Genomic DNA, 18,561 nt, shown 5'->3' with positions numbered 1-18,561 from the left:
TTAGGGAAAATTTTCCAGGGAAATCTTGCCAGGTTAGACCCCACGTGATCTTCCAAAGGAACCCTCCCATCTGTAGATGGCTTAAGCTGAAGACTCATGGGAATTTCGCCTCTTTCAGCCACAATAAATAACATTTTTCTCTTACCACAAAACTGCCTTTGTCTTTTATGGAAACTCTTACTGGCATCCCTTACCACTGAACCTCCAATGGCTAAACCAACATTTTTTTACAAAGCCAAACAGTCAAATCACAGGTTTGTATCTACTTCTTTTCTTTTAAGTCAACTGCATTGTCTATTCATTTTCTCTTTTGTGACTTTGTAATTGAAATTAGCTGCAAGTGATGTGGGGGAGCAGCACAGGTCTCTGAGACTTCTGCCTCCTTTGTCGTGCATGATACACCCTTTTTCAAACACGCAGGGTACTGAATTTTAATACACTGTAGATAATGATACATCTGGATGCATATTAATTGCTCAGAGTTAGAAATAACACATAATCACTATGTTTCAAGGTTGCAAATGCACAGCACTGAGGGCCAGTGTTTGTTCCCAGTCTTTGGAAAAATCCATTGTTAGTGGGCATCTTTTTTATTCCTGTCATTAAAAATGTGCTACAGAATGAAAACTTTCTCAAATATAGTCTTGTGTTCTGTGTGTGTGCATGAGTGTGTGTATACACACACACGCACATCTCCCAAAGATAACATTTGAAGCTATTCATTTGCTCAGTTGGGGTGTGTGGGGGCAACAGAAGGGCCATATGAAGGCATCATAGATGACCTACCTCATAGCTTCCTGAACAGCCTGCTTTCTGCCTTATTTTTCTACATACCGTTGCTCAGTGGGTGGTAAGATGTCAGCTGAGAGCTGAAAACAGGAAAGTTTAACATTTATTTTATTTTATTCCCAATTCAACCAGTCCCTTATGGCTGGGCCACTGGTAGCTTTTTCCATTTTGAATAATCAGATTTCCGTGTATTCTGTTCTCAGCTGAGAGCAGACTGTTCTAAAACCCCCAAATGCAGTTTTCCCTGGTTCTCACTGGAGCCATGTGCTGTTGAGGATGCACGTGAACCCAATGATTTGAAAGGATAAATTGTGCTAGCAGGGACAGCTGGGGAGTACCAGGGAATATGGCAAATCTAGTTTCTGTTTCTCTCTGAAAGCCACATTTCTGCAGGTCTCATCTGCTCAGATATTGTTCTTGTCAAAAACAGAAGCTAACTAGGCCACAGGAGAAGGGGGTCCATGTTCTCATCCTGCTGACCCCATGCCCCTGGTCAGAGGTTTTACCCAGCAGGTGTATGTGGGACCCCTAGTCCCAGTTTAGTCTTCAGTCAGATGGCAGACCTGGTTGTCAGTTTTGCTTGCCTGAGACATGTTTGATTATCCTAAATTGAGCTGGAACAGTATGTCCTTCCTTTGGGCCATTGAGATTAAGAGCTGAGCATCTTTTTTTTTTTTTTTTTTTTTTTAAATTTCTGTGCCTGTTTCCCCCCCATTTCTGGGAAACGAAGATAACGCTCAGCTTCAAAGGACAATAGGTGAATGAAAAAGAGAAAGGACATGCCAGTGCGTCTGTATGGTCCTTTCTGGAAGCCCAGGATAACTTGTTATTTGGGGAGAAATTCCATCTTGCTCATCTGACATGGGTTGAACACCCAGAGTTCCTAGCCGTGCCTAATCCCAGATAGTACTAGGATCTGGCAAGACTGGAGGCCAGCTCTTCTAGACCATAATTTAGCAATCAATGTTGGGTTAGGGGTAGGAGGGTTTTGATGCAGACTTCAAGACCCACTTGGATTTCCTTCCCCAACTCAGGTTCTTACCTTGGGATTTCATGGCTGACATTTTCCTCTCCTCCGACATAACCTTGGATCCCGCCAAACAACTCCCAGTTTTGCTCTATCCAGTCAGAGCTTGACTAAACAGATAATAAAGCTGCAGGAAGAAAGGCAAGGCAGGAATGTGGAATCAAAATATGTGGTCTCATTACCTGAGGCCAGTGGCAGGAGCATGTCATTGGTGAGATTGTGGTGTGGCAGGTGACATGGAGTTCCCAGCTTCATCCTTGGGAGGCCCAGGGCAAAATCTAGTGCTGCAGGAAATGGATGAGGGCAGGAGAGCAGGCTCGGGGAGAGACCACACCTCTCCTTGGGCATTAGACATAAGGGCAATAATCTGATATTTGCAGGAGGCAACTATGGGGCAGGCTTGTACCAAGCACATTACACACATGATCTCATGTCACCTTCCCAACAGCTCTGTTAGGGGGTAGGAGAGTCACCCGCACTTCACAGGGGAGGAGACCAAGCCCATGGAGGTCACATTGTTGGTTCGAGGTCATAGGGCATTGTGCTCTGGCTAGGAAGGTTGGCTCATATTTTATCCTTAGATCCTTTGCAAAGAATCAACACATTCTTTAGGCCAGTGTGATAAGAACCTTGTCACTTGCTGCAGAGACTTTCGGCCTGTTCCTAAACTCTGGGGAAGCCTCGGCAAATATCCTTAAAGTACCCTTGAGGGCAGTTCCCAAACCCTGAAGTGGGAATGGAATCCCCAGTTGCATTATTCTTCCCCTCCCCCTCCAACTCAGCCCAAGGGGAAGCCAGGGAGTCCCTTTTACAGAGAAAAACAAATGCAGAATTTATACCCCACCCACCTAAGGGCTCCCAAGAAGTCAGTAGGAAATGACTGCCCACGAAACCCCAGAACCACAGAGGAGACCTTCCTCTGGGCCCTATGCCTGGGATTAGGCCACCCCTGCCACCTCCGGGTACCTTGTTAACATTCTGTAAGCAGGAATGTGTGTCTGGACTCTATTTTCTAGACCTACAGATGGGTGCAGCATGGTGGGCACATCATTTCTGTGGCAGTCTTGCAAAAAGTGCATAACCTGAATCTAATTGTCAGAAAATGTCTTCTGGGCTCAGAGTTGGCCTTCCCTTAAGGGCCACCGAGGTACGACTCTGGTGGAAGCCCTGAGACCTTTCCAGAGGTCAGACTCTTAAAGTGCACCAGCCCCAAGCATCTGGCCCTGTCTGCCTCAAGAAAGTAAGAGTTTTGCCTGACGTTCGGAAGGCAGATGTGGATCCAGGGACCGCAGAGAGAGCTAAATATTTGGCTTCCTCTTTCTCTGAAGGTCTGCAATGCCATGTCTGGGCATGACCAAAATGGGTTTCAGGCAATGGGCTGGCGTTTGCTAAAAGGAACTTAGCTGGGGTGTGGGTGTGGGTGTACATTTCTCCTCTGCCCAAGGTTAATAGTAACATCCTGTGTAAGAGAACTTGAATGTGGTCTTCTACTAAACTTCAATATTTTAGGGCTATTTATTAGATGTGTTTAATCTTGGGCCAATTTAACCAGTAGCAGACTAATAAAATAACAAATTTGGGCTTGCTGCCAGGATAAATGTTGATTTACCCTTATAATGTTGACTGAAACGAAGAACTCTGAAAGTAATTGAGGAGTGAAACATTTGCCAAAAATACAGTGTCTGAAACAGTGGTTCTGTTTTATTTTACTGGCACTGCTAAGAGATTATGTTCGTAACCTAGGCTGCCACGGCCTGCTTCAGCTCTGAGAGAGTCCCATATTTTACTGAATTATTTCCCAAGGTTCTTTTTTTTTTTTTTTTTTCCAATCCCATCACCACAGTTCAGCAAAAATGAATTTACCCACGGCAGCCAAGTAGGTCAAGTTATTTTTCTACAGTGTAGGAGCACAAATTCAATGATAATCAGAAGAATAAAGATAATAAGTTGCTTGACGTCTGCCCTCAGAAACAAAATGGTTTGCCCCGAACATTAGCCCTCTCAGAGTTTGTAGTAAGATTAATTGCTTCTACGGAGTATCCTGGCTGAAATCCATCTCCCTCGCCTCACACCCCTCCTTCCCTTCATTTTGCCATTTGGTTTATGCGAACAGGAGGGAGCTGTCGCGTTTTTGCCAGCATGTGTTTAAGACTTGAAGGAAACAGGAAGGCCTAGAGGAAATGAAGCCGGGATGCCCACAGAAGTTGTCGTAAAATGTGATTTTCTTTTGAGCCTCATTTTTTATTTGCTTTTTATGGGAGGCTCTCTTTGGGTCAGGGACGGAGCAGGCTTTCAGAGGCTCGTGCCAGCATTGTCTTAGTTCGGTCACATGTCCCCCTGATGCCTCTCGCTTGGTCAAGGCTTCCCAAAAGCAGCCAACTCGCAGACCGATGTTGGCCGGATGCCGTAGGTGCTGACCGGCACAGGCCAAGAAGACTCGATGTTCAGGGAATAAATATCATCTCTCCAACCCTCACGTGTTCAGTTCTGTGGCCCCGAGAGCTGACAGTTTAATTTGTGGATTTTCCCAGGCCGTCTTGTGACATCTCTATTGTCATCTGCTATTTAGCTTTTCCGTCTCCGTGAGAGGAGGCTGGAGAAATTGTTGGATTCTCAACAGAGCAACCCAATATCCTGTCTACAGCTTGGACGTAAGACTGAACTAACTCAGAGTGGTCTGTGAATTTTATTTATCCAGGCTCTCCTTACTCTCTATTAGCAAGCAAAAGTATTAAATAAATAAATAAATAAATAACCCAAAAGAACCCCATACACAACTTTTTTTTTTTTAAGAAATCAAGATGTTTTTCTTATAGTATCTGATATGGAGAGAGTCGAGCCATTTCATCAAAGAGGAAATCAGATCTCCCTTGGATGCCCAGGGCAAGGCAACCAGACCCACAGCTGGAGAGAATAAGCACAGGGTGTGGTCTCCGTCTTTGAGATTAGCCAAAACAGAGGTAACAGGGATGCCTTCAGGAGCTGTTCCTGGTGGTTTGTCAAAGTCCACAAAGTCTGTAGCCCTTTTGTTGAAACCACGGATAAGCATCTCTAAAGGAAAATTATAGTTCTGAGTTTGAAGACCTTTTGCTCACCTTGTGGGTTAGAAACCAATAATTCTGAAATGCATTTGGCCTAATCAATGAAGCCAGGTTTCCGTTGGAATTTGGGCCTCATTATTTGCCTTTCAGCTTCTGGTAACACATGACACCAGGTCAGTTAGCTCTGTGCCAGGGAAAAGAGAACAGAAAAAAAAATGAGAACCACTTAATGGAAATTTCAGAGTTAGACACCATTATATTATTATTGTCTTTCTCTATTTACAAGAAAATAAGATGAAGAGTCACTTGCAGGCTCCAAAGAAGCTCCCCTTGGTGTTCCCATGGCCCCGATCCTCTTACTCACTTGGCTCTGAGAAGGTCTCCTCATTGCTGCCTCGGTGTCCTTCACGCCCTGCCCCTCTGGTCCCTTATGCCCCTCCCCTTGCCTGCTCCAGCCAACACTGACTCTCATGGATACTTTGCCTGGATTGGCCTTCTGGTTCTCCCTGTTCAGTCAAGAGACATACCCCCCTAAGGTGACAGATGTACACTTCAGTGAAGCCAATTTTGCAAATGCTGGAAAACACTCACAGAGATTTAAAAGGATGTATATAGTCACAAGGTGTCTCTTCCCATATATGTTTTAATTGCAAAAGGAATAGTAAATTTATAGGGAGAAATCCAGCAGAGAACACCTGTATTAGTTTCCTAGGGTAGCTGGGTGGCTTAGAACAACAGAAATTTATTTCTCACTGTTCTGCAGACCAGAAGCCTGAAATCAAGGTATCAGCCTCAGAAACTTGCAGAGGAATCCTTCCTTGCCTCTTCCTGGCTTCTGGTATTTGTCATCAGTCCTTAGTGTTCTTTGGCTTATAGATATATCACTACGGTTGCTGCCTCTGTCATTATATTGCTTTCTCCCTTCGTGTCTTTAAATTTCCTTTCTATAAGGATACAAGTGATTGGATTTAGGACACACTCTAATCTAGTGTGACCTCATCCTAACTTGATTATATCTGCAAAGATCCTATTTTCAAATGAGGTCACTTTCACAGGTTTGGGGGTAGAACCTCAATGTATCTTTTTAGGGGTATACAGTTCAACGCATACTCTGCCTTAACCAAATGGTAGATAAGTAATAAGATAACGCTACCCTGATATGATGTACCAAAAAGGACAAGTCACTTCTGTTGTATTCTTGCCAAAATGCATAACATTTATTTTTAAGATTTATTTACTTTTAGAAAAGAAAGAGAGGCCTTGTGAGCAAGGCGAGGGGCAGAGGAAGAGGGAGAGAGAATCCTTAAACAGACTCCCTGCTGAGTGCAAGAGCCCAATACCAGGCTCCCTATCCCAACACCCCAAAGTCATGACCTGAGTGGAAATCAAGAGTCAGATGCTTAACTGACTGAGCTACCCAGGTGCCCTCAAAAATGCATAATCTTATTTTAATCATGAGAAAACCTCAGATCCAAAAGGAGAGACATTCAGTGAAATAGCTGACCAGTACGCTTCAAAAGTGTCAATTCGTGAAAGGTAGACCAGAGAACTGTCACAGATTAGAGGAAACTCCAGAGATATGACCGTGAAATATAATGTGAGATTCTGGATTGGATCCTGAAACAGAAAAGAGACATTAGTGGGGGAACTGGTGAAATCCTAGTAAATCCTTTAATAGTTTAGTTAATCATCTTGTAGTAATACTAATATCGTAGTTTTGATAAAAATGTACATAGTTATGTAAGGTGTTAACATCGGGAGAGGAGGGTACAGAGTATATGGGAACATTCTGTACTGTTCTTGCAGCTCTTCTATAAATCTAAAATTATTTCAAGATCAATTTCTTTAAAAAAGAGAATGCACACATTGAGTGATTAGATAAACTCACCTGTTCCTAGTAGCAAAGGGGAAGGGGAGGAGAAATGATCTACTAAAAATCACACTAGTTTGTGAGTTCAGTTTTAGGCTTTGTTCATGGAAAGCTTGCTTTTCACAAGGCTCTGTGCTGTGTATCATTATTGTTGTATCTTGGGTGGAACAGTGTAGCTGAGGTGTGCGGTCCAGGATAGGATTTCTGTCTTGTGTCTGCCACCTGAGATAGGTGACCTGTGTAACTACTTATGCTCATTGAGCCTCAGCTTACTCATCTGTAAAATGGGAATAAGGATCTTAGCTCTCTCATGGGATGTTCTGAAGGGGCCACAAGCACACCCATGTAAAGCAGTCAGCCCAGTGCCTGACACAGATTATAAACTCTTATGGAATTAAATGATAGCTCTTAGCCACAATTCCCACTACTGCATTGTGAGAGGATTCTTTCCTCGTTTTTCAGTTGAAGAAACTGTGACTAAGTAACTTGCTAGAATGTATGAGATCCAGACTCAGATAGATAGATAGACAGACAGACAGACAGACTGACTTGTTTAAATGAGGCTCACTTGAGTCTTAGTTAGAAAAACATTAGCTAGGAAGGAGAACCTATAGGAATATGTTGTCTTTGAGGGACAAGATACAAAGCAGGCTGTCAGGTGCCCCAGAGGGAAGGAGGGGAGACTTGGAGTAAAGCTATGGGTTGGAGGAGGCATAGGCAATAGTTAAAAAAAAAAACAAAACAAAACCTGGCCAGCAAGCCAGTGAGGAACCCAGAAAGGGTGGGAAGGTCTTGGCAATAGGAGGTGTCAAAAGAAGTGAGAACACCATAATATTTGTGGTGACCTAGAAGTTTTGAAGGGTGAGAATCTTCGGCATAAACCATGAGACCACATGAACCAGCCTTTGAGCCTAAGGATTTGGGTGGTAAAGTCAAGTCAAGACAGTCATGAGCTTTACATGTATTTGCCTGGAGAGAGGCAGAGTGACGGTGAGGCTCTGGCAAGGATAGGAAGTCTTTGCCTTCTTATTAGAAGGTGCTGTTATAGGAATGGAGAGAAAAACGTGAATTTGGGGATGCAGAATTGGGGAAAGGAAAGCACACTCATTAAATAAATACAACAGAACAGAAGTCTCCCCTCCCTGGGCAGTCTGACCTGGAATGGCTCCTATTCTCTCTGCTTATTTCTTCATCAGAGTGGAATACCACCAAATTGTTTTAGGTTGTGGACTGTAGTGATTGGCAACCCGTCGATAGGTTTCTTGATGAGAGCAGATAAAAGATCAGTCAATAGTGGCTCAGTCATTGGGCATCTGCCTTTGGGTCAGGTCATGATCCCAGGGTCCTGGGATCGAGCCCCCCATTGGGCTCCCTGCTCAGCAGGAAGCCTGCTTCTCCCTCTCTCACTTTCTCTGCTTAAGTGCCCTCTCTATCTCGCTGTCTCTCTCTCTGTCAAATAAATAAAATATTTTTTTAAAAATTAAAGAATTAAAGCAGTCAACAGAATAGAACAGACTTCAGGGAGTCTGGTGGCTGGGTTAGTGCCTCTCCATGATATTCCTCATCTTAAGTCTGAACATTTCAAAGCAGCTCTCCCAGCTTTTGATTGCCCAGCTACACAGACCCTTCCCTCTTCTGGTCTATGTTAGCTGAAAATTGCTGAAATGCAGTAGTGGGATTTTTTTTTTCTTTCATTTTACCAGGTCTCTTCTTTTTTTTTTTTAAGATTTTATTTATTTATTTGACAGACAGAGATCACAAGGAGGCAGAGAGGCAGGCAGAGAGAGAGGAAGAGGAAGCAGGCTCCCTGCCAAGCAGAGAGCCCGATGTGGGGCTCCATCCCAGGACCCCAAGATCATGACCTGAGCCGAAGGCAGAGGCTTTAACCCACTGAGCCACCCAGGCGTCCCTACCAGGTCTCTTCTAATCATGTTCAGTTCTAGATGATGTCTGTCATCTGTCTCTTTCAGTATCCTTTCTCACTAGCCCCTCAGTAACAGCTGAAGTGCAGATCTTCGATGGCATCTGTCTGCTCACTGATACATTTGCAAAATGATTCTCTGTGCATTAAAATAAACCTTGGTATTATCCAGTGTTTGACTGAGAACCCCAGGCAGGACTGTGTAATGAGATCCCTTTGCCTGGCCGCCAGCTTTGACAGTTACCAACCTGTGATCAGCCTTGTGTCTTACGCATCCCTGCTCCCTCTCATTACTATGAACCAGATCCCACGCACCCTGTCATTTTGTTCGTCCCTTGTTTGTATACACATCCATGGTCAGGGAAAGTCTGTGTCATGCTTGGGCTGATTTATTTGGAAAGGCAATAAAATGTACTAGGATAGGGTTTACTCACATAAAGATAAGTCCGATATCTCCCCTGCCTACCAGGGGAGGACCCTGCATACCCAGCTCCAGAAAGAATAAGCAAATCAAGTCTATCCCATCTCCAGAGCTTGAAGACTATCTAAGTGCACCTGGGAAGGGTGCTGTAGCTGGGAGTCTTTGGGTATGTCACAGCAAAAAAGCTGAGGCTGAGGACAACCGATGCAGGAAATGCTCCCTATAAAGCCAGCAGTGGTATGGAACAGTGGTCTGCAAACTCTGGTCCACGGGCCAAGTATAGCCCACTTCTTATTGTGTTCAAGCAAAGAATGGTTTCTATTTTTAATGGTTGAAAAAAGCAAAACAGTAATGTTTTGTGACATGTAAAGACTCTACGGAATTCAGATTTTAATGTCTAAAATGGAACATCGTCACATTCGTTTGTTTGCATACTGTTTAAGGCTGATGGCAGAGCTGAGTAGTCATGATGGAGGCTAGATGCCCCCGAAGCTTGAAGCATTTACCATCTGGCCCCTTACACAAAGCCATAAACCCGGGGCCCTGGAGCCAGCCTGCCCAGGTTTAAATCCTGGCCGGCGTTTTTGAGTGACTTTAATCACATTGCTTGTCCTCTGCCTCAGTATCTCCATCTTTAAAATACGGATCATAATAGTACCTACCTATAATTGCACAGGTATTAGGAGGAATAAATTAGTAGTTATCTGTAAAGCATTGATAGGAGTCCCTGCAGGAAATATGAGCTCATTATTATTAATGTTATTTTTGTTATTATTTCATAATGCGAGAACTTCCCAACCACTCTGAGACTGTAACTTCTGTTTAACATGAGGGTGATGAAAGCCTCCTAGGGGCTCCTGGGTGTTCCCAGCATACCTCCTCCTCCCACAGAGATGAAGCCCTGCCTAAGGCTCCCCTCGTGTCCTCAAACATTTGACAGACTTTTCTGACTCCATCATCTCAGGGCAGAAGCACTGGCTAGCACAGTTGATTCTCACCTCTCCCTTGCTCCTGGGCCGGTGTATGGCAGCCGAGAACAGTATTGCCCTGCAGTAGAGTGGTCGGTCCAGCACTGATGAATTCATCCCTGATCCCTCCGGGGCTGGGTTTACGGCCGCGTGAAGGTGGTCTCATGGCAGCTACAGATACGATGAGGAAGACTGTCTTGTTGTTCCCCAATACCACTCTAGCTGCAAAAATGAAGTACAGGGAGGGAGAATAAGTGATGGTTTCCTATATGCCACATCTATTAGAATGGAATCATTTTTGAAGGAATAAATAGTTGTGCTAGACCATATTGATATGGTAGTCACTTTCTTACATGCATGTGATCTGCTTTGATGGTTTTTTTGTTTTTGTTTTTGTTTTTGTTTTTTAACCTGTTGGAAGATAAGAACGAGGAGAGGGAAAGAAAACCATTGTCTCCCCTTGCGAAGGAGTGTTAAAATCTATTTTCTAAAAATCTCACATTAGGGGCACCTAATGTTGGGTAAGCGTCCGCCTGTGGCTCTGGTCATGATCCCAGGGTCCTGGGACCAAGCCTTGCGTCAGGCTTCCTGCTCGGCAGGGAGTCTGCTTCCCTCCCAAATAAATAAATAAAATTTAAAAAAAATAAAATAAAATCTCACATTAAAAATAAAATGGCACGGATTGCTTTATTGCCCTTTGTTTGTAATTCAAGTACACAAGATGTTTTAAATTGCTGTACCAATTCGTTTATGAAAATATGTGACCTCCATGACTCTTCACTGCCACCTTCCCTTCCTGCCACTTCTTCCTTCTTTTCTTCCCTTTCCTTGTCCTCTGAGGAGATAACAGGAAAACATTTGATAAAAGTGAATATTCATTCATGGTAAAAATTCACTGAAAACTTAACATAGAGTGGAATTTTCTCTACTTGATTAAGGTATCTCTTCCATGCTTTCAGCAAACACAAGTCATAATGATGAACTCTTCATAATAATCAAGAACTTGGTTCTTGAGAATCAAGAACTACACTAGAATACCTTCCCTCTCAGCCTATAATCAATAATATACAGGTGGTCCTAGCTAGTGCAATAAGACAAGAAAAACAAAAAACCTATGAGGCCTAGAAAAGATGAAACAAAACTTTGTTATGCAGACAATACTGCCTACACACAATACTCAATGCCTTTATCTTTTTTCTGTTTTTTAAACTTTGGAGTGAGATGCCCTCCTGTCCTGTCTTAAAATTGCATGGTGGGGGTGGTGTCCGTGCTTGAAATAGGGTGTCTTGTTTCTGGGTTTAGCATAGACCTTGCCCACCTTGGTCTGGCAGCTGAGTTATTGGACTAGGAAGCTCCTGCAGGTTGTGTTCTGTCATCTCTCCGGAAAGCCCCAAAGCATCCTTGGAATTGCATTTGCTAGTTTTCAGTACAGCTATTTAACTAGAATCTGGAAACATTTTCCCCAAGGGCTCTTTTTAGATAGCAGTAAAATGTAGCTGGAGACATACTGAGTAAATGGAAAAGAAAAATCAAATTAGGCCAAAAATTTTTTTAATCTCCTAGTCTCACTGAAACCCTTAAGGAGAACACCATAATTCATACTGGGTCAGACATAAAGCCTCCTCCACAGATCCAATAACCTGTCCATGTTCTGGTTTTGAAATTGCACCTGCCTGCATTGCTGGATCACAGCACTAAATCATGCCGCAGTGGTTTCTGCTTCAGTTGTTCATTACTTGGGAATGTCAGATTGCCAGAGAGCAGCCTGCTGTTTACTTCCAAATGGGCAATGCCGTAAGAAAGGAGTTTTCATTACAATCTCCTGTAGCGCCACTGCACACAGCGTGCAGAGGGGCTGGTATTTGCATTGTGCGTAGGTCTTGTAGCTGTGTAAACACCCATCGACTGGGTCATGTAAAATGGGCAGCAGAGTCAGCAGAACCCTAGAAAAGATGACACAGCAAGTGGAACAGAACTGAATCTTCCCCCATCCTGCTAAGCGTGCCATGCTCCCTGCCCCGTTTTTAAAAAGCAAGAGAGCCCTGTTGGCGTTTGCTCTTCAGCTTCCCCATTCTGATACAGAATCTGTGTTCAGCACCGTGAGCCATTCAAAAAAACAAAAAAACAAAAAAACAGAGACCTGGGAGTCTCCGGGCTCTGAGGTGCCTGCAGGATCATCTGAGACCAACTCCTGCTGCCCCGTGAAATCCCTCCCCTCCTCATTTACTGCAATGCAGTTTGTACCACCAAAGGTGGTATTATCACAACGCTGGCATTTCCAGTCCAAAGCAGGAGCTATTTCAAGAAATTCAGGGGATGCTCAAGAGGGTGTGTGTGTGTGTGTGTGTGTGTGTGTGTGTGTGTGTGTGTGTATTTAACATGCCAGTGATGCAGCTCTGACGTAAAAAAAAAAAATTTAAACATCCTCCTCTGGGCACAGATGCTCAGGAGCCAGGCAGTGGACCTGGAGCATCCTGAAGGTCAGTGTCGCCTGGAAGGAGAAGTGCTATTGGAGCTTTCTCTTCAGCATTTCAATAATAGTAATGTGATGTCTTGAGGTCTCTCGTATTGAGAGATTAATCCCTTGCATTTTGGAATTGAGCCTCCCCAGTGTTCGGAGAGTTTCCTCCTGTCTGTTCCGCTCAGCATGCCAAGAAGCTGGAGAGGTCCCCGGCAGCCCGGATTCATTCTCTGTCTTGGGAAAGTATTCCACTGCTTCGAGAAATCATGAAGTCAATCCTGGCAACATTGTGGAATTGTTTTGTACTTTTTTTTCCTTTAGTCTTTTAATTTTTCTACCGAAATGCCAGAAAGATCGGGTCTATTTCCAAGAGGGCTTCTGACATCTGAGATTGGCAAGGGCACAAAATGACATAAGAGTTTCTCTGCAGAATTCCAAATTCAGGCAAGATTTTTTCCAAGCACCTACTATGTTCAAAACACCTTGCAGGGATGTTCTGGAGAATCTGAAGTTCTGGCTTAACCCTCGAAACTTTGAAAGCAATGGCTGAAAAAGAAAGATGAGCATCTTGAGATTTCCTCTGGAAATGGTTGAGGTTTGCCACAGCAATTGGCAAGTTTGGCTTTTTCCATCAAAATTTGGTGTCTTCATGTGCTGTCCAGCATCTACTGCAGGTCAGATGGAGCTTAGGAAGGCAAGGGTAACTGTTCTCTTTGTCTCTGTAGAATGTTTTGTCTGTCACGTCCCTCTTTCCCACAGCCTGTTGTTTTTATGTAATTCTCCTCTGCAAAGACATTGGAATGGGTAGGCGCCCTCTCACCCATTCACTTGGTTTGGGGTAACTTGCAGATTTGCAGATGTTTCATGTGGAGAGGATTTTCAAAACTTGTGGGTATATGAATTCTAAAAACAGAGGTACACGGTAGGATTTTCTCTCTATACATTTCCTCTTGCTGGTTGTTATTTATAAGTATTCATAGATGCATTTCCAGTATTCTGTAGATACAAAGATGATTTTTTAAAAGCCCAGTAATAGAAAAACTTCCTTTAAAAAATTTTTTTTAATTTAATGAACTGAAAAAAACCAAACATTCCTTATGCTTTAGAAAAGCTCCATTGCATAAAAGAAATTTGGAGAGTGGCTTCAGGCAAGGTGGAGAAAAGGTTTTTAAAAAGATGAAACCAGAAGCATCTAAACACAACTGCCTAACAAGGTCACTGGATGGGAAATCTGAGGCAGCTTTTCTCTAAGGGAGGCATTGGGGAGAATGATTCGAAGTGCAAGCTTCTGAATTAAAAGAGGGCAGATACAGGGGGGTTGAAGGGGAGGGAACAGACCATACCTATTTGCTGTCTGCCTAGAGGCTGCTTCTGTTGATGTTTCCTGCCCTTTCCCCTTTCTGGCTCCTGAGCCAAGTTGTCTCCTACGATGGGGCACAGGAGTAGTTCGGTAGGCACAGGAGTAGTTCGGTAGGAGTAGCTCGTGGAGTAGGACTGGGTAGAGTTTTGTTGTCTGTAATTAACCTTGACATTTTCCTTCCCTTTTGTTTTTGTTTTTGTTTTTGTTTTTTAACCCTGTAGGAGCCTAGTAATAAACGGGTCAAGCCCCTTTCCAGAGTGACATCACTAGCAAACCTCATCCCTCCCGTGAAGGCCACACCGTTAAAGCGCTTCAGCCAAACCCTGCAGGTAAGAAGGACATGGCGGGCTTGGGTTTGCAGAAAACTGTGTTGTGTGGGAGGGGTCATGCTGCTCTTCCCCAGAACCTCCTCTGAGATCTGAATCAGGGCTTATTTCAGCAGAAGAAAGCAAAGCAGGGAACTGAAAGGAAGAAAGGTATGTTTTTAAGTTGTAAACTGGGATCAGAAGGGGTCCTTTCAGGGCTGACTTGAGGAATCACATCTGTTGGGTCTTTCCTCAGAGTCCTGTACCCCATCCGTATGCACACTCACACGTTTGGTCCTAAAATACCTATGGGCCTCCTCAAAGAACCAGTGGGTGACATGAGCTGGACGGTAGGAGAGCCTAGTGATCAGACCAGGGCCCGCAGACTGCAGCATGCAAAGAAAACGGCAGCCTGCCCTCTATTTGCTTATGGTGCACAAGCTGAGAATGGCTTTTCCTTTCAAAATGACTTGGGCAGAGGCACCTGGGTGGCTCAGTCGGTTAAGTCATGATCCCGGCTCAGGTCATGATCCCTGAGTCCTGGGATGGAGCCCTGAGTCCTGGGATGGAGACTTGCTCAGCAGGGAGCCTGCTTCTCCCTCCCCCTCTGCCTATTGCTCCCCCTGCTTGTGGTCTCTCTTTCTGGCAAATAAATAAATAAAATCTTTAAAACAAATTTTTTTAAATAAGATAGGGCAAAAGTCAAAAGATGAACAATATTTCCTGACACTTGAAAATTATATGAAATTCTAATTTCAGTGTCCATAAGTAAAGATTTGTTGGAAAACAGGCATGCCTGAATATTATGTACCAGACTGTGGTTGCTTTTGCTCTGCAATGGCACAGTCGAGAAGTTATGGCAGAGACCATATTCCACACAAGGCCCCAAATTTTTACTGTCTGGCCCCTTTACAGAAGATGTTTCCCAACTCCTGGCTTAGAGCAAAGGCCCTGTGGCACAGGTACCTTATTTCTGGCGTTGGCTCTGTTGCTCAGAGACTTTGTTACCTTGGGCAGGTGACTTAACATCTCTAGGTCTTGCTTTTATTCCTAATGGGTAAACTGGGGGTAATACCACCAGTTTCTTTAGAGTAGAATCATTGTAAAGATTTGTAAGATAGTGCACTTAAAGTCGTTAGTATTGGGACGCCTAGGTGGCTCAGTTGGTTTAAGTACCTGCCTTCGGTTCAGGTCATGATCCCAAGGCCCTGGGATCACATCCCGCATTGGCTCCCTGCTCGGTGAGGAGGTCCTTGTGCTTGCTTGCTTTCTCTGTGTCAAATAAATAAATAAAATCTTTTTTAAAAAAATGAAAATAAAGTCTTTTTTAAAAAATGAAGTCCTTGGCATTTATAAGATAGTGCATTTAAAGGGCTATATTGCTAACAAAACTATATTAAGCCCTTTGTTAGCAATCACTAATTTACTGATTAGTTGGCTAAGTAGTAGATATTAGCTACTATAATAATTCTTTGGTAAACAAATTGCTGTAATTGTTCCTTAAACTCCCAATAAAATTTATCTTTTAAGATGAATATTGAAATTTGTCTAAGCCTTGGCCCAAATTTGATAATCATAAAAATCCTCTTGCAGACCGAAGCCAACAAAAGCCATGCCACGAAAAGGCTTCCCTTGGTTAGCTGAGAAGTGGTCTCGAGTCTGCCATTCCTTACTTGTCCTGAATACTTCGGCTTAGCAGTATTTTTTTCTTGGCTTTCCGAGTTATTAAGAAAATTGTGGACCAGAATCCAAGGCATATCCTATGCTATGAAGATCTGTGATTTGAGAACTATTTCAGGTCTCCCTCACCCCCTCCTGCCATTGCTTCTGGACCATTCAGCCAACATGCCGTGATTCTGCAGAACCCGGGCTGTTCTCCCCATCTCCCTGTGGATGCTGTCCTTCTTTGGTGCTTCGTCCTTGCCCTGTCCATTCCTCTGTTAGCTCTCCTTAGTTTCTTCTGAATGAATACCTCGTCACGTAATTAGCTATAGGTTTGACTCCGTTTCTCTTGGTGTTTGGGCCTCTGGGCCCTTGCTTATCCCCTGATCCCCTTTGTGGAAGAATGGAGAAGGAAAAGAAATAAGGTTGTCTTGGGGAGCCAGATGAAGGGCTTTGAAGCTAGCGAAGAGAAATGTGTTTACCTTCTCTCCCCCACAACCAGTCCCTCGGCCCTCTGGCCAAGTTCATCACAGGCTTTCCCCGGAAGATTCATCACTGCCCTAGTCCTGCACATCTGGTCTTTCGCTGAGTTCTGCTTTTTGAAAATTCTTTAGCCTGTCTACAGCCAATTCACCCTTTCCATCCCAGTGGCTGGGGCTCAAGTTCACTCTATGGTTATTTCCAGCTTTGACTATATGACACCTCCATGCTGCCAGCCATGTCTTCCTGTTGGCTCGCCTAGGACAGTCGGCCCTCTTCCCTGGGAAGGCCCTCACCCATTCTGTAAGCCTTGAGTGGGCCCTCATCATGCACGAGACTCTATATCCCGCCCTCATGTTGCTTATAATCCTGCACAGAGGTGCCTGCTGATAGCTTCATAGCCACATTTGGCCCTCAAATTGTGTTTTGTCTGGCTGGATAGTGTTTTGAGTGAACATATACAAATCCAAATAATCCATATACAAATTTGAAATTCCACAGGCACCTGGATGGCTCGGGTCAGTTGAGCGTCTGACTCTTAATTTCAGCTCAGGTCATCATCTCAGGGTTGTGATTGAGCCCCATATTGGGCTCTGCGCTAGGTTGGGATTCTCCCTCTCCCTCTGCCTAACCCCCTGCTCATATGTGCTAGCTAAATAAATAAATAAACAAACAAAATCTTTTTTTAAAGGAAAAAAAAGAATTCCTAATTCTGGTTTCTTCTAAAGAATTGAAAGTCTTAGGCCCATGTTGCCACATGGCTATCATGAGCTGGACCTGGGTAGCCAGCCAGTTGTCACCTACAGACGTCCCCTCCTCTCCCAATTGTCCTTCCAACACCTGACCCCTTGACTCACTGTCATCACTTTGGCTTGTAGACTCCATGTTTATGCTCCCTGGTCTGGGGACAACTTGGTCTATGCGTCCCACCACAGCCCAGACCTGACTGTATGTGGCCGTAAGCTCCTCCATTGTCATACCTTCAAAACCTTTCTTTTGGTTTCCCAGGCAGTCTTTATTCCGCCTCTCCTGTCTCTGCCCTCCACAGATCCTACACAGGAAAGCCTGCAGGAAATATTTGGGCAGCTTGAAAATTTGCATTGACCTAGAGAGTGGGACAGAAAGAAATCAAGTCATGTCTGAAATCCAACAGACTGAGGCCAAACAAGAATGAGAAAGCCAGACCTGACGGAGGGATCTGACATGTGGAAATTGGTTTCTAAAACTTCAAAGATTTTTTTTGTTTTTGGCAAAATAATTTTTTTATTTACTTTTTTCAAATATCATGATGAATAACCCACTCCAGGCTCCATTTATGGGACAGAAACAAGCGGGCAGAAGCAGAATGGTTAGTCATAACAGTTGTGCACGTGGACACGGAGAGAACATGAGCAGTGTCCTTACACTGTGAGTGCGTCATCGGTGGGGGTTCAGTGAATGGAAATATGCCTTTGTGGGCAGAGTTTGACAGCCATGTTTGCAGGATGATCTGCAAAGCACAGAGAATGCTATCTTGCCCCCCAGATATCTCCCTGGTGGTCACCTTGGTGCATGCAAAGCCCGTTTTGCAGAATTATTTCCAGCCTGCACCTCAGTAACTGCCCAATGACTTTATTGTTTCCCTCTCCAGCTAGAATGGGATTGGGTTCTACTGTGATCTGAGCAGCAGGGAGGAGGGGAAGCAGGAGGCCCCAAAGGGATACTCCTTGGGCCGTCCTCACATCCTCTTCCATTTTGTGTGCCCTGGTCTAGGTGCCTGTTCCAAAAGGGGAGGAAAATGAACAAGGAGAGTGGGGTAGGGGCTGCCCCAAGCCGTTCAGCATTCATTCTTTACTCATAGGTGTTTATTATATGTGCCTCTTCTATTCCCCAAAACAACTCGGGGCTGTGATCGAGCAGCTTGGTTCTGTCACAGTATCCCTTGTCCCTGGTGCCTGGCCTCATAGAGACATATATATCCCTTTCAGTGTCCAGTTATGTCTGAGGTTGGATTCCTTTTATTATAGAAGAAGAGATGACTTAGGCCCCAACACCCAAACACAATACTTTAATCAATCATGGAGCACTGAGCTGTCCTTCCTCTGGCTTCTCAGATGACCCCAGGTTAGCCCAGAAGGATATGAGGACAGCTTGGGGCTAGCAGCTTTTCCAAAAAATGTTAAAACCCCAGCCACATATGTGAATGGCCCTTGCAGCAACAGTTCAACAAGACATGGCAGAACTTGTTCTCTCTTGGCTCCCCTGTGCCCCGTATAG

At 44.2% G+C, this 18,561-nt stretch overlaps 1 protein-coding gene across 5 annotated transcripts in view; it reads left to right on the top strand.

Moving 5' to 3' along the window:
• ARHGEF3 (Rho guanine nucleotide exchange factor 3) overlaps positions 1-18,561 on the top strand; it is a 314,187-nt gene that overhangs the window by 255,527 nt on the left and 40,099 nt on the right. For 4 of the 5 annotated variants that reach the window (XM_059161242.1, XM_059161244.1, XM_059161241.1 and 1 more), the window contains one exon: positions 14,080-14,187. In XM_059161242.1, coding sequence (XP_059017225.1) covers positions 14,080-14,187 — 108 coding nt within the window. Of the gene's footprint in view, positions 1-12,509; positions 13,199-14,079; positions 14,188-18,561 lie in introns of those variants that run through there. The other variant, XM_059161243.1, reaches the window with a different exon arrangement.

This window comes from Mustela lutreola, chromosome 2 (assembly GCF_030435805.1).
Source record: "Mustela lutreola isolate mMusLut2 chromosome 2, mMusLut2.pri, whole genome shotgun sequence".
Classification (NCBI taxonomy): domain Eukaryota; kingdom Metazoa; phylum Chordata; class Mammalia; order Carnivora; family Mustelidae; genus Mustela; species Mustela lutreola.
The sequence above is the reverse complement of the archived record's forward strand: the minus strand, read 5'-3'. Positions and strand labels throughout refer to the sequence as shown.